The 19,913-nt window shown below is 52.9% G+C and overlaps 7 protein-coding genes across 7 annotated transcripts; 3 read left to right on the top strand and 4 right to left on the bottom strand.

Moving 5' to 3' along the window:
- Window positions 1–406: 406 nt before the first annotated feature.
- Window positions 407–4,837, top strand: AYL99_01047 (hypothetical protein; the record flags this gene model as incomplete). The annotated part of the gene is made up of 2 exons (XM_018832563.1): window positions 407–3,125; window positions 3,177–4,837. 2 exons carry the CDS (start codon window positions 407–409, stop codon window positions 4,835–4,837), a joined length of 4,380 nt encoding a protein of 1,459 aa, XP_018698442.1.
- A 1,720-nt stretch (window positions 4,838–6,557) lies between these two features.
- AYL99_01046 (hypothetical protein) lies at window positions 6,558–7,764 on the top strand (the record flags this gene model as incomplete). The annotated part of the gene is made up of 5 exons (XM_018832562.1): window positions 6,558–6,650; window positions 6,701–6,759; window positions 6,815–7,579; window positions 7,640–7,655; window positions 7,741–7,764. The coding sequence occupies 5 exons, from the start codon at window positions 6,558–6,560 to the stop codon at window positions 7,762–7,764; spliced, it is 957 nt and encodes a 318-aa protein (XP_018698441.1).
- A 779-nt stretch (window positions 7,765–8,543) lies between these two features.
- On the top strand, window positions 8,544–8,969 carry AYL99_01045 (hypothetical protein; the record flags this gene model as incomplete). Its single annotated transcript, XM_018832561.1, has 2 exons — window positions 8,544–8,775; window positions 8,878–8,969. The coding sequence occupies 2 exons, from the start codon at window positions 8,544–8,546 to the stop codon at window positions 8,967–8,969; spliced, it is 324 nt and encodes a 107-aa protein (XP_018698440.1).
- A 504-nt stretch (window positions 8,970–9,473) lies between these two features.
- AYL99_01044 (hypothetical protein) lies at window positions 9,474–10,856 on the bottom strand (the record flags this gene model as incomplete). The annotated part of the gene is made up of 1 exon (XM_018832560.1): window positions 9,474–10,856. One exon carries the CDS (start codon window positions 10,854–10,856, stop codon window positions 9,474–9,476), a length of 1,383 nt encoding a protein of 460 aa, XP_018698439.1.
- Window positions 10,857–11,501: 645 nt separating this feature from the next.
- Window positions 11,502–12,801, bottom strand: AYL99_01043 (hypothetical protein; the record flags this gene model as incomplete). Its single annotated transcript, XM_018832559.1, has 2 exons — window positions 11,502–12,717; window positions 12,770–12,801. The coding sequence occupies 2 exons, from the start codon at window positions 12,799–12,801 to the stop codon at window positions 11,502–11,504; spliced, it is 1,248 nt and encodes a 415-aa protein (XP_018698438.1).
- Window positions 12,802–14,234: 1,433 nt separating this feature from the next.
- Window positions 14,235–16,200, bottom strand: AYL99_01042 (arginine-tRNA ligase; the record flags this gene model as incomplete). Its single annotated transcript, XM_018832558.1, has 2 exons — window positions 14,235–15,848; window positions 15,919–16,200. 2 exons carry the CDS (start codon window positions 16,198–16,200, stop codon window positions 14,235–14,237), a joined length of 1,896 nt encoding a protein of 631 aa, XP_018698437.1.
- A 482-nt stretch (window positions 16,201–16,682) lies between these two features.
- Window positions 16,683–18,611, bottom strand: AYL99_01041 (hypothetical protein; the record flags this gene model as incomplete). The annotated part of the gene is made up of 1 exon (XM_018832557.1): window positions 16,683–18,611. The coding sequence occupies one exon, from the start codon at window positions 18,609–18,611 to the stop codon at window positions 16,683–16,685; it is 1,929 nt and encodes a 642-aa protein (XP_018698436.1).
- Window positions 18,612–19,913: the final 1,302 nt, after the last annotated feature.

Raw genomic sequence — 19,913 nt, 5'->3', positions numbered from 1 at the left:
CTCTGTCAAAGCTATCAACCTCGCTGAGGCCTCCGCCAAATCATCCACATCCCTCCTTCTGGCCACCATGGACAACATCGTGGCGTCCACCTCGAGCCTGTCTGGGTTTCGTGGAGAGAGTTACGCCCATGGCGCAGCCAACTGGTGTGTCTATAGTCAAGGTCATTGCGCCGCCTCGATCCAAAACCTCATCCGTATGGCATTTCTCGTCATACCCCAATGTATGGCTCGCTCCTTTCGACGGGGATCAATTTGTCTTGCTATATATCCTTCCAATCTCTTCCACCCTTCTCCTATCCCCCCAGAGACTTTTCACCAACAGTAGCTCGTTCTTTCTCTCGCTTTGGAAGGACTTTTCCTTCAGTCACTCCCTTTTTTACACAGTCACTCATTTTGTCCCTGTCCAATGCGTCTTGTCATCTCACTGGGGGCATTAGTGCCGATAAATGCTCTTGCTGGACCTCTGACGACCATCACCCCTTGTACAAATGTACCAAGCATATCGGCAACTCCAATCACCGTGACGGTGCAGCATCAAATTGTGTCAACCTGTTCCGGCACATCAACATGTTTACGAGGAGCTTGTACTACCAGGAATTCCCTCGACACATTTGCCTATGTAAGCACCGTCATCCCGGCGGCATGGGATGGTACTTCGGTCCATGCGACCACGGTCACTTCGACTGCTCAAACGGTGACGGTGTCTCGATTCCGTTCGACGATCACCAAGTTCGCTACCGCTACCTCAGCTGTCATCAAGAACGGGACAACTTTCCATGCTTCTCCAAATGCGGTTCACCTTACTGTTGCGAAGGATTTTATGGTTGCCTACAACAAAATTGGGCCATTGGCGGTTCCGGGCTATGGTGGAAGTGGCCTTTGCAAGGAGTGTGGTGTGCAGCACGATGGAAGTCGATCTCAGGTCGTGGATGTCATTGAGTGCAGGGCAGGTCCCATTGGGGCCAGGTGCATGGGATATGCAGAGACATGGATCTCCAAGTCGGCAACTGCTTCATCCTCAACAACGGTGGCACCCCTCGCAACCAGATTCGTGGCTCCCTCGGCTGGGACCTATACTCTCACGTTCACTCTGACGGCTCCTAAACACATCATCACTGCTGGAGTCGAAACCATCACAGTCGCCCCAAGTCCATACTTTCATCAAGTCATTCGTGAATGCCGCAGGCCCCGAGAGGTTATTGATTTCACCATTGTCGTTACCAAAACAATTTACTGGACCGTCCCCTGCAGCAGACAGCCACCGTGGACCTCAAGCGCCGTTCCAATCCCGAGTGGCTCCCACGAAATTCCAGGCTTCCATCAACCAGATAAGGGGTCGAGTTTGTCTCTTGATAATCTGGGTGGCGATGCGTACGACTGGGCTGACTGGGGGAGCGACGACGTGACCAACCCTAGCCTTCCTCTTCCCCAAGACTGGGCCGACTGGACTTCCAACTACTCCCAAACCACTCCCAGGACTGAATCTCTCAGCGTGTCTCAGAGTTCCGGCTTCAGCTCAATCAGTGGGTCTGCGAGTAACCCGTATATAGCGACCTCCAGTACATACATTGTGTCCGAGACTGGGATGCCCAGCAGTTCTCTTAGCTTCAGCCTCCAACAATCTTCGTCTTCGGTGACCACCAGCTCTCTCCTCACCACTTACTCTGCGAGCGCTACCAGCGAAACTACTAGCATCTTATCTGGCGGCATCTCTGGGTCATCGTCAACAAGTAGCGTGTTTGTTCCCACCGTCAATACATCAAGCTTTTCTGGTGGGCCTGTTCCTGGTCCGACATCAACTTTAAGTTTGAGCTCTAGCTTGTCCACCAGTTCTATTCCGATCTCACCGTCGACTTCAGGCTCAACGTCGATTCTATCTGCCAACTCAAACTCTGTTATTGCTTCTAGTACATCGGCCTCAGGCTCGTCCAATAACCCAAGTTTCTCGGGCGGACCAACTCCTGGCTCCACTTCCAGTACAACCTCTCAGACAACCGGTGCTTTGATCACGTCCTCTACGACTTCGAGCTTCAGCGCTGGTCCAATCGCTGGGTCGACCACAAGCTCATCCAATACCGCCCTTTCCAGCCAGATCAGTTCTTCCGGCAGCTCCCCCATCAATGGCTCTTCGGCCGAGTCAAGTACGATTGGTATATCAAGCACAGCCTCCGTGACTGCATCAGGCCTGCTTACCAGTGCCTCTGGAATGACAACTACAATAAACGGTGCTTCCAGTCCCAGCACCAATGCCAACCCCGAATCTACGGCCCCTTCCTCAACTATAAGCTCAACTGCTAGTCCGAGCACTTCTAGCACTAATTCCAGTCTGTCAACTCTGCCATTTTCCAGCTCATTGGTCTCCACTTCCTCTCTATCAAGCTCGTCGGCCACGGCAATTTTAGGAATTACCTCAACTAGCAGCTCTTCTAGCTTTGGTGCTGGCCCGATTGGCGGTTCAACTTCTGCCTCTTCCAGTTCCAGCTCCAGCTCCAGCTCCTTTGGTACCACATCAACGTCCGCTGCTTCAACTTCAACCTCAATCCCTATTGTTAGCATGTCAAGTGGATCGATCATAAGCTCATCCGCCTCCTCTTTTCGAGACGCGATCCTTTCTACCGTTTCCACCTTTGCACCTATCAGCACCTCCTTAACTACCTCTAGCACATCTTCCACAACAATCGACAGCAGCACCACTTCGACGTCCAGCGGGACACCAAGCACACAAATCGCTCCTACTCCGGACCTCTTCCTTATTAGCACAAATTCACCTCTAAAAACTCGCAAGCGAGCCCTCCAGTACTTGGGTTTCTCTGGTGGTACAGGCACCCTATCAAGCGATTCATCTGCGGCAGCTCAATTCTTTTTGGATACAACAGGCAATTTGCGCTTTGGCACTTCCTACGTCGATGCAGATTTCTCTCAACCATATCTTACTTTCTCCTTGATTACGGCTATCAATGACAATCTCTCTCAGTGGACTATTGATGCTAACGGCAATCTGCTGCTCCGAGTGGCGGGAGCTAGTTTCTGCACCAATGAGGAAGGCGTTGTGTACATTCTGTTTGAAAGCGCAACCCCATTCACTTGCTTCACTATAGTCCTGGAAGCCACCCCCGTTATATCCGGTAGGTGATCAAGAGTCGATCCACCACTCAACGGTTCTCACACATTTGCAGGTTCCCCGTCAAGCAGCACCTTCTTGTCTCCCTCCGCGACTTTACAAGCTGGATCATTGTCGACCTCTGCCGTTACTCCGTCGACCACCTCAATACAGTCTGGAACATTATCGTCTATCAGCAGCACTAGTAGCGTAACTGATCCCTCCATGTCTGAATCGTTGTCCAGTATTTCAGCTATAATCACTTCTTCAAGGGCATCAATGACAAGCAGTAGTTTCTCTGCTGACTCTGAAGATTCTGCATCGTCTGCGACTTCATCAAGTACAGAATCTCAATCTATGACGACGTCGACGTCTTCGACATCGTCCTCTGATATTCGATCCTTCTCGGGAGGGCAGCCGACATTTACAACTTCATTTAAAGGGGGCCAATCTGTGTCAAGTGGCAAGACGACGGCTTCCGACACAACAACCTTGGACAGAACCAAGAGCAGTGCAATATTGAGCAGTAGCACGGGAAGTGTTATTCTGACGACCTCTGCTGCATCTTCATTAACTATGGTATCAGCAGAGTCAACGACTGTGTCACCTTCTTCCATGGTCGAATCATCTAGTACTATTATTGCCTTGTCTAGTACCAGCCCAGACACGACGCCTTCATCCTCAAGTAACAGCACGGCCAGCATTCATCCAGCTGCTACAACTACCATAGGGACGGCGATATCGATCTCTTCCGCGTCGAGCACCAATTGGGACTCTGACACTTCTTCCACTACGTTGCCAGTTGCTGCCCTCACGTCATTCAGTTCGATCACGTTTTCAGAAGCAGGAACTTCCTCTACAAGTCTTCCGCCGACGACGATAACGACGACGACAACAACAATGACGATACCCTATTCTGGACCGTCGACCGTCGACAGCAGCAGCACAGAATCTACGACTGCATCCTCATCTGAGATCGCAAGTACCATCACTGCGGCAACAAGCGACACATCTTCCCAAGGATCGCCGTCCAAGACAACAAGCGGACTGACCACGATCAACACCCCAGCAATGTCGATGACCGGCACAAGCGCTTCTTCTGTGATGGGAGTAACGAATGACACCAGTTCGACTTTCGTCAGCCCGACGTCCGTCGAGGCATCCCCTACAGTGTCAAGTACTGGGGACAGCGGCTCAGAGTCCGCTGTGACGACACCCATCGCGAGTATCATAGCTCAGTCTTCTCAGGAGACGTTCGGCACAAACAGCCCTCTGGCAACAGATTCTGGGTTATCATCCCCGACTAGCTCAAGTACTGAGGCCATTGCGACGACGGAGGCCATGACCAGCATGAGCAGTGCAACGGAGTCGGTAACGACGTCTGCGGCTGAATCTACTGACAGCACGAATCCCTCTTCTGAGCTGCCTCCTGTCGCCAGCACAGTGAGCCCATCGTCCCAGATGATTGAGTCACTGTCGACAATCTCCGAAGCTACGAGCATAGGTCTAGAAGAAACGACCACCGCTCCGGAAGTACTGCCCACCGATATTCCCACAACGTTCCAGACAAACACTTCTCCACCGGAATTGATAATGGCCACCACCGTGGCACCCGTCATCCTTGACTCGACCTTTCCAGCAGCTCCATTGCCGACAGAAACAACCACTGAGCGAACAGCCTTGGAGAAGGTGCGACGAGGCATGCAATACAATGGACGTCATTTTCGCGATGCCTGACCCGACTGATCGCAGCGATAAACTGTATATTTTTATTTTTTTGAGTATTGTGAGGGTGGTCACGAGACCCCATCACGGCTTGCGGGAAACTCTTTTCGAGGATGTGCCAGCCGTTTCCGTCTTAAGCTATCGGCGCCTTTACTTCTTGGAGCCAGAGATTTCGTAAAGGGCGGGTGGAGACTTCATGTTGGATTAGAGTTACCATTGTCTGGGACGACATATTACCGATTTCATTATCGATATGAGGCGATCGTCCGTCCCTGAATGTCGCATTTCTAGTCTTTCGGGCTCCCGGGATCATGCTAGCACGCAGCTATGAGCCAGTAGAGAGACGCAGCAGCAAGCATCTCCGCAGCCGGGGTCAACATATGAGACGAGGTCGCAGACGACGTTGTCGAGTTCGGGCCTAGGAGCATGGCTTCGGAGGCAGCGCGTGAGGCTTGCGTCCGGTGGTTGGGCACAGTCACAGGGTAGGGTCCGAGGTTACAGTTGTGGCGTTGCTGGTCGAGGTATATGCGCAGGCGAATGACAGCCAGTGCGCATCTTTCCCGTCGCAACATAAGTCTGCATCTGTGCCCACACATAATCAACCATCAGTAGACCTGCATTCGAGATTGATGTTCAAGGCGGACAAGCTGGTAGCAGCCCTGGGCGGCGCAGTCAGTGTAGCACGTAGACTTGACATGTGCACGGCGCCGACAACAGTCAGGCTAGCGACAATCGACGCGATTGCAAACTTGGTGGCATGCCCGGCAGCCATCAAGCTGCTGGAGATGGCTAGCTTCTTGAAAGAACGATAAAGAAGCCTGACAGTAAACAACTTTCAGCGGAGCCTCAAGCACGAGAGGGCTAGGATATAGATATCCACGTTGGGCATCGTTTTCTGTACTGGAATATGGTCAAGGTAGAGGACGTAGAAGTCCCCTCCGTGTTTGAGCAATGGTGACGAGGTGTTTCTCGCATGGACCGATGTGTTCTTATCCAACACCGAACTTTCTAGTAACCTGCGACTTGGAAACGGCAGCAGCAGCGCTACGTATGCTGCCATCGGCGCATCACAATATCTCTTGCGGCCTGGATTCCAGCACTTACCTTGCAACGGTCTCGGGGCACTGCTTCTTGCGCTGGTCGCACAAAGCATTGACGTATCTGGGCTTTTGGCAATAGCTTTCTCTCAGTTGTCTCGTGCAGCCGCCATTTCCACCTGATTGCTCTGGCAGGTGTCCTTGTAGCCCTGACTCGTGTCAATGGAGCTCTGCGACAACGCAACAATAGCTCTATCTCCAAGTCAACCCTCTGGTGCCTCGAAAGTTCACGGTCGCCTCCGTCGTGGAGAAGTGCGGTGCAGCCGTTCGCCCCCTTTTATATACGTGTATGTACTAAGAAAAGGCGAAAAGGGGTTGGGGACGCCAAGCCCAAAGAGGACTCACACGTGATCATGTGATTGGTTGCCGTGGTCAAAGCCTTGCCGGCCGATCGGCTCCTTTTAGCGGCTTGGCGTCTTTGGTGCGGCATTTTTTTTGGTTGCCGGCAAAGGTCCGATTCATTTTCGCCGCAGCTTCAATCGTCCCTTTTTAATTTTCCCCAAGTACAGTACCAGCCCCAAACACACAAGACACCGTCCTTTTTCCTTCTGCTCGTCTCTAGATCTCTTTGCTGCGTCCTCGTTAGATTCCTTTTCGCGAGTTCAACTGTCTCTCTCATCTCCACTCCATTCGCAATGGCGACCGCGACATCCCCAGTTGGTGCTGCTATCCCAGCTACCGCCCCCGCGCCCAAACAGCTCTCTGGCCTCGACCTCTACAGCAGATTCGTGAGTTGACAGCCGTCAGACCATATGTTTTTGTTGCTGATCCATTCCAGGCCTTCGCTGGTGCAGTCTGCTGCTCCGTCACCCACGGTGCCCTCACTCCCGTCGATGTGTAAGTGTCTCATCTCTAGCCGCGCGACAGACCAAGTGCTGACAACCTCTCTCAGCGTCAAGACGAGAATTCAGCTTGACCCTGCTACATACAACAATGGCATGATCGGTGGTTTCCGAAAAGTCATCCAGAATGAGGGTGCCGGTGCTCTCTTGACTGGTGTCGGTCCGACCTTCGCAGGCTACTTCCTGCAGGGTGCTTTCAAGTTCGGAGGTTACGAGTTCTTCAAGCAACAATCCATCAACCTGCTCGGCTACGAGACCGCCTCGAACAACCGAACTGCTGTCTACCTCGCCTCCTCTGCCGCCGCCGAGTTCTTCGCCGATATTGCTCTCTGCCCCCTCGAGGCCACCCGTATCCGATTGGTCTCCGAGCCCACGTTCGCTTCTGGCCTGATCGGTGGTTTTGGCAAGATCTTCAGAAATGAGGGTGTCATGGCCTTCTACAGCGGTTTCGGTCCCATCTTGTTCAAGCAGGTCCCTTACACAATGGCCAAGTTCGTCGTCTATGAGAAGGTTGCCGAAACTGTTTGGCGCTCACTGGACAAGAACACTGCTTCTGATGGCACCAAGACCGTCGTCAACCTCGGCTCCGGTTTGATTGCTGGTTTTGCTGCCGCCATTGTCTCCCAACCCGCCGACACCATGCTTTCCAAGATCAACAAGACCAAGGGTCTCCCGGGTGAGAGCACCACCAGCCGGCTTTTCAAGATTGGAAAGGAGCTCGGTTTCCGTGGCAGCTATGCTGGTATTGGCGCTCGTCTGTTCATGGTTGGTACCTTGACTGCTGGTCAATTCGCCATTTACGGTGATATCAAGAGGTACATTTCTTCCCCAACTGTATAACCTCGGCAACAAATGCTAACATGAATTTTTCACAGAATGATTGGTGCGACTGTAAGTTTTCCTCGGCTCGACGATCTGCCGCCTATACGAAACAGATTTTATTATTTCTCGGGCATCAGCTAACGGACGTCTACAGGGCGGTGTTGAAATCTCCAAATAGACGGTGGAAAACACGACGGGTTTTACATGATTTCCGCTCAGGTTTACGGATTCGGAGCATTTTCATACCTTGTTGCGCGGGCGGATCTTCTGCTTACACAACACGGCATACCACCTTGAGCGACGCTGCGAGAAGCTTTAAGACGATCGGAGCATTTCCGAATAGACGGACCTGGACGAAGGCCTGGACGACCTTTCTTGAGGGCCGCGCCAGAAAAATTCTTGCATGTGATAGACTTTGTTGCGGTTTGCTTGGGACATGCTGCGGAGGGAATAGAGATCCCGACGGGTTTCTCGAGGACCTCAAAAAGCAAGACTTTTAGAATAGATGGGGAATGTGTACCAACAATTCATTTAATGGCAACAAGACGAATCTCGACTGGAGCTTTTCACATGTGTTCCGGTCGCCGGTGGCCGCCTTGAGCTTTACCTTTTCCTACTTATTCCTTGTGGAGTGGGCCCCCACTGTGACTGTTTCTTCCCCTGTGCAGGTGATTGTGTGTCGGACGACGATGGTGACAAGGGAGATGAAGATGAAGCTGACATTGAGAACGATGATGACAACGGCATCCAGAAGAGCGAGGAGGGAATCTAGGTGGGTGAATCTCTGGCACTGTCTCTCTGGCAACCTCCAAGCTAGGAGAAGACTCCATTGTGGAAGACAAGTACAGGCCCTCGACAGTCGAGCTGTTCGAGTAAAGCGTTGAAGCTGGCCGATCTCGATGTCCGTCAGGTGTTCTTCTCGGAGGTGCCACCTCGACTTCACGACGTTAGCCGACGATGAAGAGGGTAGTTAAGAATGGCAATGACAATAACGTCCTCCAGAAGCGGAAGAAGGACCCCAAACACCACAGTCTCCAGAAGATCGCAGAGAGAATCTATTTGGGTAATCCTCTAGGAGTCTCTGAGGCAGAGTCCAAGCCTGCAGAGCGCTCCAACGAGGAAGACACAACATGGATCCCCACAGTTGATGAGACCACGCCCCTCTTTGCAGAGCCTGAGTCTTCGGCCGGTGAGCCAGAGGACAAGGTGAACGATGATATGTAATAGAGACGGCACTTTCCAGCGGAGCAGGAGGGGCATCCAGTCAGCTGGAGGTTCTGACGCACTCCAGGCCAGATGAAAGACACAAGCGACGAAGAGGACGACAACTCTCCTGCGGTCGACGAAACCACCGCCCTCTCATTGCTGTGCCGCCGGGTGTGAGGCCGATGAGGAAGAGGACACTTATATGTGATAACAAGACTATGCTCGAGAGGACGGTGGTCAAGAGGAGACCGATAGCAGTCCTATAGGCAACTATATATCCGGTCTCTCATCCAATGGTCTGTCTCTCTATACTCTCTACTCTCTCTACCCGTGCTGTCTCTCCTCTACCGTTATATCTCCTCACTTACGCCCACACACCGCTTTATTTCACTAGATTTATATATATTTGTTTTTCATACGGGTGGTCCGACATACTGTAGCACAATAATAGAATGTGAGTTTGTCGAGGAATTGGAAATGTACGCACACACACACGCGCGCACACATCCATCCATCCATCCATCCATCATACATACATGTACGCGCACGGTATCTCTCTCTGTGTCTCTGTGTGTGAGCTTTTCCTCGCCGCCTCCTCTCTTCTACCCGCCCACCCAGCCAGCCACCTACCCACTCGTCATCTATAAGCAGCAACAGCAGCAGCGGTATTAGTAGGAGTTATCAAGCTCCTCCATCCTTCCTCCGCCGAAACGCAAACAGCGCATCATCCTTGCCCGCAAAGCTCGGCAGAGCCACCTGCGCGACCTTCTCCCACCGCGGCTTCTCGCGGGCCATGTACTCGTCGACCATCATGTCGCGGAAGCCGGTGTACCCGTTGCCGTTCTGGGTGCCGGCCACGCAGATGACGTCGCCCGCGTAGGCGTCGAGGACCTTGCGGGTGAATTCGCCGCCGCTGCCGACGATCGGGTAGACCAGCAGCAGCAGCGACTCCGGGCAGCCGGCGCGTTTGCGCAGGTACTGCACGCCGTCGGCGACGTGGGTGTCCGGGATCCACACGGTGCGCCACCGCGACTGCCCGCTGTCCACGGCGACCACGTCCAGCCCCAGCCGTCGCAGCATCAGCGTCCAGTACCCGTTGCCGCTGCCCATGTCGAGCACGGAACGGCGGCCACTTCTCGGCATTGTGGTGGTCGGCGACGACGACGACGACGATGACGACGATGACGACGATGCCAGTTTCGCAATCACCTGCAGCGCCTCCCACGACGGGCACACGCAGCCGAAGTGGTGCATGTACACGGGCAGGATGTGGTGCGACGTCTTGACCCGTGCCGTGTTCGCGTTGGGCCCCGCGTACTCGAGCGCCATGCACGAATACGCCCAGAAATCCAGTGCCGGGTTCTCGTGCTGTGTCTTGCGGGGGGCGGAGGGCGGTAGCTGTTGTTGTTGGTTGGTGGTGGATCTTGATTCCTTCTTCTCCTCCTCCTGCTGCTGCTGCTGCTGGTGAGTCGCAATCGCAGAAACGGCTTTGAATTTGGGCACCGTGATCGAGGGGTCCAGGTAGCGTTTGCTTAGGAGATAGTCTGCCACGGTAGCGCGGAGGGAGCCCCGTTTGGCATTGGCCGCCAGCGATTTCAGGCTGTTGGCCGCCGACTTGGTCGGGTCGAAGACCGCAATGTACGCTTGGACGTCTGCTGGCGGCGGGTAGCCTGATATTCGGAGCGACGGCTGTCCTGGGATCCTCGACTCTGTGTCATGGTCCCCATCACCACCATCGTGATGGCTGTCCTCGGCCGAATCCGTCGAAGTAACAGCCTCGACGTACCAGGCGTGCAGGCCATTCGCACTCCCGGCGCGGATGGCTGCCTCCGCTTGGCCGAGGTTGACCGATGCGGTGGCGTGGTACGTGAAGTTGTCGCCGGGCGGGAGTTCAAAGGCCGCGGCGACGGCGGCACGAAACTCGTTGGCCCGGAGATGGGTGTGAATCCTGTCCCAGGTTCCTGGGGCTGTTTCCTCGTCGGAGGAGGTGGAGGAAGAGGAAAAGAGGTGCGAGGGCGCCCACGTCTTAGACCCGTCGGTGACGGCGGGAGGAGACGGCGCCATTGTATTTGAATTTTAGTTTTTGTTTTTGTCTCTCGACCCTTCACCTACCTCATTTACCTCAGCCCGGAGAAGCACTCTCACTTAATTAATCACCGAAACATGCAGAGGGTGGAGGGTACGGAGATACAGAATGGGTTCGAGGACGAGGCGAGAGAGGTGAATATTATGTTTGATTATGATGTAGTATGGATTTATACAGCGGGAAATATTCGGTGGCATGTTTGAAATGACGACATTCGATGTGAAGGAGAACACATACTCTTCCTGTGTCTGTGTTGGGCCAACTGCACAGTGGAGAACGGGATTTGCTCTGGTGTGTCCTGTCCTATTGCTCTCTGAGTATTCGTACATCGAGCTGGGGATCAAGCTACCATAATACCCCGTTACCCGCTGGGCCCTGGATACCGGTAGAAACTACTTGGGAGACGGGCAATACAGTGCGAGGAACTTTAAACAATTCGCAACATGAAGCCCAAACTTGTCCAATGAGATAGATCCATTTTGCCTCATACTTGTTGACAGTTTAACCTTTGTGATACATTCTGAGTGACCAAAAGACAGGAATTCACTAGCAAAACCCCATTTCCTCCGTTCCTTTCATGCTTCTCCCCTGCTCGAAAGCTCTGGCACGCTAGAATCAGAGAGTCAGGGCTCAACCACTACTTCACCGGGGTCGACGGTGCCGTTGTTGAAGCCCGACCCCTTCTTGTTCTTCTTCCTCTTCTTCTTGTTTCCGCTCACAGGGGCCTCGTGCTCATTCACTGCCTCCACATGCACAGCGTCAACACCTTTCTCTTCCAGAGTGATGGTCACGATGCCATTTTCCCCCACAGCCCCTTCATCGTTGAATGTGTCGGCATACGATGGCTCACATGGACCTTCGTCAGGAGAAAAGGGGTTCCGGAGTCTGTCGGTGTCTGCTTGCGGTGTTTGCATACCTTCAACAACCTCAATCACGTCCTCTGGAACACTGTTGTCGGTCACTTGGTTCATCTGAACAGTGGTATCGAGGTCAGTTGTCTCTTCGGGTGCATGTTCCGGCGCATCCTCAAAGACCGAGGCCTCGAATCCATTCACTTCTGCAACTGCTGGTTCCGTCGCAGTGAGCTCGGGTAAATTGTCCTCCGGAACCTGATCTGCCACTGGTGGCGTCTCTTCGGTCGTGTCTCTGACCTCCCGGATCTGCTCTGGTTCCTCGTCCTCTTCCCAATAGGGATAGCAATCTTCTTGGGCATAGGAACATCCATCACACAGGCTCTGCCGACGTTTGACTTCGTCATGGTTATGGAAACGACAAGGCCCGGTCAGATAGTCCTTGGCGGTCCAGTCATTGCCAGATGATATGTGATAATCCCAGCCAAAGTCTGGATTGCGCTTCCAGGTCCTCTCCCATTCCTCGCCATCGATACTAGATCTCGGCATCTGCCCCAATGCTGCCTTGACCACTTCTCGGAGCGGACTGCTCTCGGGCGCCGCTTGGTAAATGGCGTCCACTATAGCAGGTTCCAATCTCCAGTCATTGTTTGCGAGATTGTGGCGGATCACGTCGGTCACCTGGTTGCTCAGGGCGGAGACCTGATACTTCCAGGCGAACACTCCGAGTTGGACAACTTCCATGAAACTCAGTCGATCATCGATTTGAGGAGTTGGGGTGAGGTTCCAAATGAAGAACTCTTCCATGGTCTGAGGAGCGATCTCCGGGAGCGCAATTTCCCTCGTGGGAAAATACGGCGGGAGGCTGGCGATTGGCTCCCTGAGTGTCCGCGAGCGACGTCGCAGAAGCTCCTCAGGGATGATGAATCGCTCAGGTAGGCCAACATCTTGGCCGACCAACAGTACAACCCGAGGACTCTGACACCATCTAAGGGCTGGTTAGTGAAACGGCTCCAATGGGGACGACTGTATCTACTAACTGGACGTAGAGCCCGCGGTGACGAGGATCCATCGCTCATGAAATGGCCTTGGGATCCCAAGAAGGAGAAGGTGACCATAGTTCTAGATAGAAAACAGCGCCAAAACAGCGCAATGTATACTGAAAGAAAATCTCTCATAGCACGTGTTAATCCTGTTAGAGCCTCAAGTTCAGACTCGTAGGGGGAGAGACAAGATCACGGTGAATGGCCAACCCCGGGAAATCATGCGTGGAAGTCTTTGAGTGGTGGAGGGAAGTGAAGCTGACTTACCTTGAACCTGAGGCTGCATCTGCCAGTCCTCGCCTTGGTAGACTCACCGGTCAATGTCACTTCCAATGATCTAATCATTTTTTATTTGGCACTGCTCCGTGTAAGATGGCCATTGTGAATAGGCTGGATCACGTTCCTCACCGATGGCATTGGGATATATGCACACTAGTGGACCAGTGGGGTCAAGCAGGAGAGGGGGGCAGTTCAGCGGTCTGCAGCGTCATCTCCTCGCACAGCCAGTCGAAAGAGGCACGGCTTTGCTTCCAGAACTTGGGCAGTACGAAAGGGATCCTGGGTTCTGGGGGGGTGGGCAGGAATAATAATTCCAGTCTGCAGGAAGTGATGCACCAAAGGTCTCGGGCATCAAGCCCTCCTCACAATCCTAGGACGGGCTTTTGGTGTGGGTGGCTTTATTCATCACGACACACCGATGAGTCCTTGTCGAAAGTGTAGGCTTGAGGCCTGCGCAGAGTATTTAGAGCATGTCTGAAAACCGTCTGGAACTCTACCCTACATTTTGCATGCAGGAAAACTCCCTTGCAGAGTCGCAGGCACCGACTGGTTCGGGACGATATGGATTGTAATCATTGGGCGCTTTGTTGGGCGCCCATAGTAGCTGTGTTTGGGCATTAATTAGTTGACGCAAGCGTCGCATGGCAGGCTGCAATGCGCTGGCCAGCTTGTCGGGTCCGAGAAAGAGAGCTGGAAGAGCCGGATAGTGATAGTGCATGGAATGCCCAAATCTGGATATAGATTGGGCACGGGGCCCAGCAGCCTTTGTCAACGGCGCATTAGCGCGAGGCAACCGCTGCTCGCATTTCCGATGCCCGAAATACCTTGCGGCGAATTGACAAACGCGCTGAACCACATGCTCTTGGGTGTCTATACAGTCGAAATCCGACAGAGGTGACTTGTCTGAGATGTTGCTCAGACTCCAGGACTTTCGTGGCAGAAGTGAGGCTCAAATCCACAAATTCGGGCGGTGTCTTAGGGTAGGTACTCGCTAATATAACAAAGGTTGATGTAAACATGGAGTCGAAACTGATCTGAATCATGCCCAACAGCCAGCTTAGCTCACAGTCAATCGGCACTGTACAGAGTTATTTCGAAAATAGTCGAGGAATCCTTGAGGGGGCCTGCGTAGGCACGCGTTGGTTTTGGCCCAGGACCAGCAAGTCGAAGTTGCTCTTGGGCGTCAATCCGTCAGAGACATCAGCCCCAGAGCCCTCATCCCGTTTTCCAACACGATGTGGCAGCATTTGTAGAAGGCCAATTTGGCAAGGCTCGGAGTGGAGTCTGCAGCCTCGGCCTCGGCCTCCCAGGTGTTTGGCAAGAGGTCAATGATGTTGAATAGGAATGTCAAAACCTGAGACGACTCCAGCCTCTCAAAGGATGTCTTCATGATATCCGGGAACTGGACGAGGAGCCTGAGAATGTCGGCATAGGTATTGTCCTCACCTTCGAACACGCTGTAATCTGCACTTTCCAGCTCTGCACGATCGATCTCGACGCTGCGGAGTTTCGAGCCAACCTTTGTATACCACTTTTGCAGGTTCAGGCCAGTATAGTCTCCTTCGTTGGCCAGATTGGTGAGGTCAAAGTTGAACACACCGCCGCGTTTGGTTGATAGATCGTCCACCATAAGATTGGTGGCACCCAAGGCATCCAGAGCGTGCGACGGGTCGTCCCCTGAAAACAGCTGGGCTGTCTCTTCATCTGCGTCCAGCGCCAGCTTGGTTGCATCGCGACATTGATCTAGCATGTCACCCAAGAGAAGGCCACTTGTCCCTTCCTTCGGCAAGAGACCATGTACGTCGCCGAAGCCGATGTGATCGAGTCGTTGCGCCAGGTCGGAGCGGTCCATCAAGTCGAGGACCTTAAACACTTGCTGAAAATGTGTAGTCTGTCGTACCGAGACCACATAAATCATCTTGTCGAAAGAATATTTCTTGCTCCGCTCAAGGACCGCGGCAACATCCCTTAGTAAATAAGTCGTCGTGCCATTACGGAACCGCGCAATAGCCGACCCGTGCTTTTCGTCGTTCCTATTGATATCAATCACCCAAGCGCCATCGCTCTCCCTATACACACCCTTCTCCTTCAATGCATTTTCGACCTCTTCGATGGCTTCGTGAGAGACATCCGATTCACCCGAGTAATCGTCAAACCTGACGCCGAGGCGTGCGTAGAGTTCGGTATACCGTGCAATGCAGACCTCGCGGAACTTTCTCCACAAGGCAAGAGCATCCTCATCGCCGTCCTCCAGTTTTTTGAAAAAGTCGTCTCTCTCTGCTTCAATCTCGTGGCTCACGTCGGTGACGTCTTGCCCGTCAGAAATATTCTTCGCAGCCTCCTGCTCTTTTTTGAAGAGGTCTTCAATCTGGTTATACACGTCAAGCAGATGTCGTAGGGGATCAGCCTCGAATTGCTCGTCGGACCCAAACCGCGCCCAGCCTGCCGCCAGAAGTCCAACATGCTTGCCCCAGTCACCGAGAAATGTCATCCTGGTCACGTCCCAACCCAGCCTTTCGTAGATAGAGGCGACGAATGTACCAACGATTGTACTTCTCAGGTGGAGGCCAGTGAACGCTTTCCCAAGGTTTGGCGATGAAAACTCAACGATGACCTTTTGCCCCTTTGCCCCTACTCCATTTTCGGCTGGGATTTCGGTAAACAGATTATTGCCATATGAAGAGCCACGGTCAATGACATAGGAGAGAAGTAAATGGGCGAGGTTGGTGTTCGAAAAGTAAAACAAGAGGTTGATCCCATCGTTGACGGGATGTCCAAAGAGAGGTGAAGCTGGGAACTGTCTCAAAGTCATTCACAAAGCTCGTGGGGAGGCATGTCGGTTCAAAGAAATCACGAAGGACACTGACCCTTTGCTGTAAGTCGGCGGCGAGGTCTTCGGAATCGACGCCCTTGAGTCGAAGACGAGGCGCCACAACCACCAGATGGGTCATATCACTTGCCCATACAATTGACTTGTAGGCGATATGCTTTTCACAATCCGTGAGTTGGACGATGAGTTCCGTCAGATGCGAGAAGTAGATTGCAAGTGGATTGCTATAAAGTTCTGGTTTCGCCGACACAAAGCTCGGATCTTCAATGCCCATGGCTTTAAGGAAGCCATATAGACCTTCGGCCGACGTTGTTGCCATCTTCGCTCGATGCGTGAAACGTAGTGTAGTCGTGGAAGAGGGTGAAACAGTGAAAGAAACATTTGTACGTGACGTATCAGTCAGAAGATATAGCAGTGGTATTCCCGAAATACTCGGCCAATCATCGTGTGACACCCATCAGGATTGCTGGAGGGGGTGAGGCGCCAACTGCTGCGCAGCAAGCCACTCGGGCACATGCTTGTCAGGGAGGAAACGAAACAGGGAGATTCGATGATTGGCGGTATCATTGTGACTATTCTAGCTTCACCCTTGGTTGCTCGAAATCGCTGTCGATCGTATCTCAGATCTTCATTCGATCCTATTGCTTCAGTTGGCTGCTAAATGCCACTGCCACCGAAAATGGACAAAGGTGGTCCATCCTGTAAGTTCCCGCCTTCCAGTGTTGCAGACGCGTGCTGAAAGTTGGGTGGCCTATCCTTCATAGGCCAATCGATGAGCGGGCAAACTTCCTGGTCAGTATTTCAGACAGGAGAGTTCGCAGCTGCGGCCAGATTGCCGAAATCTTCGTCCGTCGGGTCATTCCTGAGTTGTTGCGGTACCCGAAACAAGCCAGACAACGCACAGCAATATTGCACAGTTACGGCAACCGTTGTTCGCATCAAGCCAGACAATACACAATAGTGTTGAAAAGTTGCGGCCTTCACTTCCGGCCAACAACAAAACCACGTCGTGGAGACGAGAAAACCCGCGAAAGAGAGCATGGCAGTTAGGGCCACGAACCACCCAAATGTCGATGGAATGAAAGGGATGACTGTGGGCCGCATTGAGAATACGCTCGACGACAGCGCCACCGGTGTAACGCAAATCATCATAATCCATGCAAGCCCTTTGTTGAATCGATTGGCTTCGAGCGCGAGTCTTATTTGTTGGTTGCCTATTTCGCGAACTTCTAGGTCGAGTTTGAACTGAAGCTCTTTGGTATACTGAGCGCAGCGATCCAGAAGATGGTCCAGGGTCTCTTTCTGTTGGCACAGCTCATCGAAAGTCTTCTGAATCGAAGGAAGCGACTTGTTCGCGTGTGGAAAACTGAGCCCGCCAACACAGCCGCCAGCCTGCTTGGAGCAAAATGGTTCGTAGCTCTTGACGGTCTTTGATAGAGTTTCGTTCAATTCCTTTGCGAGGTGCATAAACAACAGCACCCAATCAAGGGAACGGCGGAGGCTTTCGGTATGACTCTCGTCTTTGGAGGGGCCACCGGATGTTGGAGAGCAGAGTCGATATTCATGCGTAGACTGATGGTGTCGAAAACTTGATTTCAGCTTCATCACCACTCGCCTCCATTCTCGTTCTGTTTGCGCAAAGCGAGTTTTGAATACCACCAAGAAGTATTCTTGAGGGTCCCAGATTGGCTTGTCAGCATCTAGAAACCCGTATGTGAGCGGATCTGCACGCATGCCAGCCTCGGGAAGCCCATCTTCATAGTACTCCAGAACGTCTTCTTCTGATGGGTCTTCTGGATCGAAGTAATAGGTGTCGACGAAGAGCCATGCGACCCACCTCGACCAGTCCAAACCTGCAACTACGCAGGAGACTTGGGCATCATAGAGGTAAATTGGAGATGCAGTGTCCTTCTGATCGAGGAACGAAACATCTCGCGAGCGTCGTAAGGAAACCCCGTTCCGGTCCCGGCGGGAATCCGTCTGTTGAGCCTTTGAAGTGCTCAAGACGAAGAAGGGTAGGTGAAATGCGAGTTTGAACATTGGAAATCCTTCCGTGATCGCGGCTAATTCCAAGGAGGGTTCAAACTCCAGATGATTGTACAAGGCTCCCCGGAGAGCGGAAGCTTGGTGAGTAGAAGCCGTTCGTATTATGGCATAGATGCTGTAGCAGTCCAGGTCCGAGATGAAAATGAGCCGCCGGTCTGCATCTGCCAAAGTCGTTTGGGAGCCTCCAGTGGCCGGAGAAGCGACATGACCTGCCGAGGGAAAGCGAGGGGCTTCCAGTTCTTCCCAGAGATCATACACCGTCAGAGGCTTGCAGTGTGCTCTTGACAGATCGAGAGGAGCCTCCAAATTCCTATCATCAAGCCAAGCGATCCTCCGCAAAGTCCCATCTGGGTTGGGATGGGCTTTTTGGAGACGATCAGTGTTCATCCCAAAGCAAAATTCTTCAACTCTGTCGGCTCGTGGCAGGCAGCCCTCTGATTCTTCGGGCTCGCGCATGAAAATCCGGACCATGTCGTCGGTTTCGTCCTCGCCCAACTCGGCTCTAACGGCAACATGCGATTTGTTTTCGACTCCGAGTTGGATGTTTCGCCGTTGCTGAAATATTGTGGGCCAGTTTTCGAGGGCCGGTGCCGGGGGCGCATCACGTAGAGGTTCGGCTTGTTCGGCCTGGTTTTCATCCCTACCATGGGATACTCTCCGTTGTTTTGTTTTGCGTTTTCCCATGAGGGCGACCAGTCTTGGGGGGTATACTCAGGTGCGACGGTAAGTTGGGTGAGAGGGCCACGCACATAGAGGATGCGGGCAGCAATGCTGGAATATCAGTATCATGGTTACTTTGCTGTTCCTGCATAGGAAAGTTGCGCATGGGTGGAGGAGGCACTTGTATATCAACGCCGATGAGATGCCACCATTCGATCTGGCGGCTGTGATTGCAACAGACTTGCACCTTCATCTTTAGCAGGGCTTGGGACGTGCAGATCTTCAATCTGTGGGAATGATAGGTCCGTGAGAAGAGAAGCCCCCAAAATCAGTTCTTGTGGCAAATCAAGGCCATTGGATCCAACAAAGCGGGCTGGGAAGTAAGGCGAAGTCTGGCAAGGCATCAGCATTCCTCAACCACATCCATCGCATCTCGTAAGAAGGACTCGGGCTCCAAAGCTAGGTGATTGGGCTGTGCTCGAAATGCCACGTCGTTGGACCGAGGGAGCATGGGGGGGCACGGGGGGAATTTTTGAGAGTGTGGTTGATGTGGTCGACAAGGTGAAGAGGCGCCGGGACAGCAAGGTCGGTGCATCTGCGGCACCAGCCACAGAACCGAAGAAAGATCGACGCCCTACAGGTGACGCACATGACACCCGACCAGCCCCGACTTTCAGTGCTTTGCTCGCATCGCCTGGTCCATGTGCCGTTGCCCTTGGTGTTGACGCCGATTCATTCCCTGGTGAGTTACAAATCCGAAATGCTCAGCTCTACCCTGTGACTCAGGCTTCTGTGCGGCACGTAACTTGCTCCGTCGGCTTCGATGCTGCTAGAGACGTGTAACTCGCGTTGTTTGGGCATCATGTTGTCCAAGCCACATTCTTAGACAGGTACCTCAGTCGAGACCTCGCATTAAGCAGAAGCAATGCGAGTAGCCTCGATTAACCGAAGAGTCGGAAAAGTCAGAGACGTACAGCGCTGATTGCCCAAAGGCCCGGCTTGGTCGACATCTGCTGGTGTCTACGCCTGACAGGAATCTGGTCGCCTTTTGTTGAAAGTCTACTTGATACCTAGGCGCATGACTTTAGTCTCTACGGAATGCGCAGAGATTCCGTGTGCTTTCAATCTTACATCGGTAATGGTGCTGTTGGAAACCTTGCTCCGTGTGGATAGATTTTCTTATTCCAGTACGAAGCTGGCTCATAGTTGTGGATACGAAAGCAAGTGGCGATTCGTGTACGTGACGCCAAAGAGATGCCAAAAGGTCCATGCGGCTCTCAATGCAGTGGTGCATCGAACGGGTTGCTCAGCTGTAAGAAGGACGCA

Source organism: Fonsecaea erecta (genome assembly GCF_001651985.1).
Source record: "Fonsecaea erecta strain CBS 125763 chromosome Unknown Scaff1, whole genome shotgun sequence".
In the NCBI taxonomy this organism is placed as follows: domain Eukaryota; kingdom Fungi; phylum Ascomycota; class Eurotiomycetes; order Chaetothyriales; family Herpotrichiellaceae; genus Fonsecaea; species Fonsecaea erecta.
The sequence above is the reverse complement of the archived record's forward strand: the minus strand, read 5'-3'. Positions and strand labels throughout refer to the sequence as shown.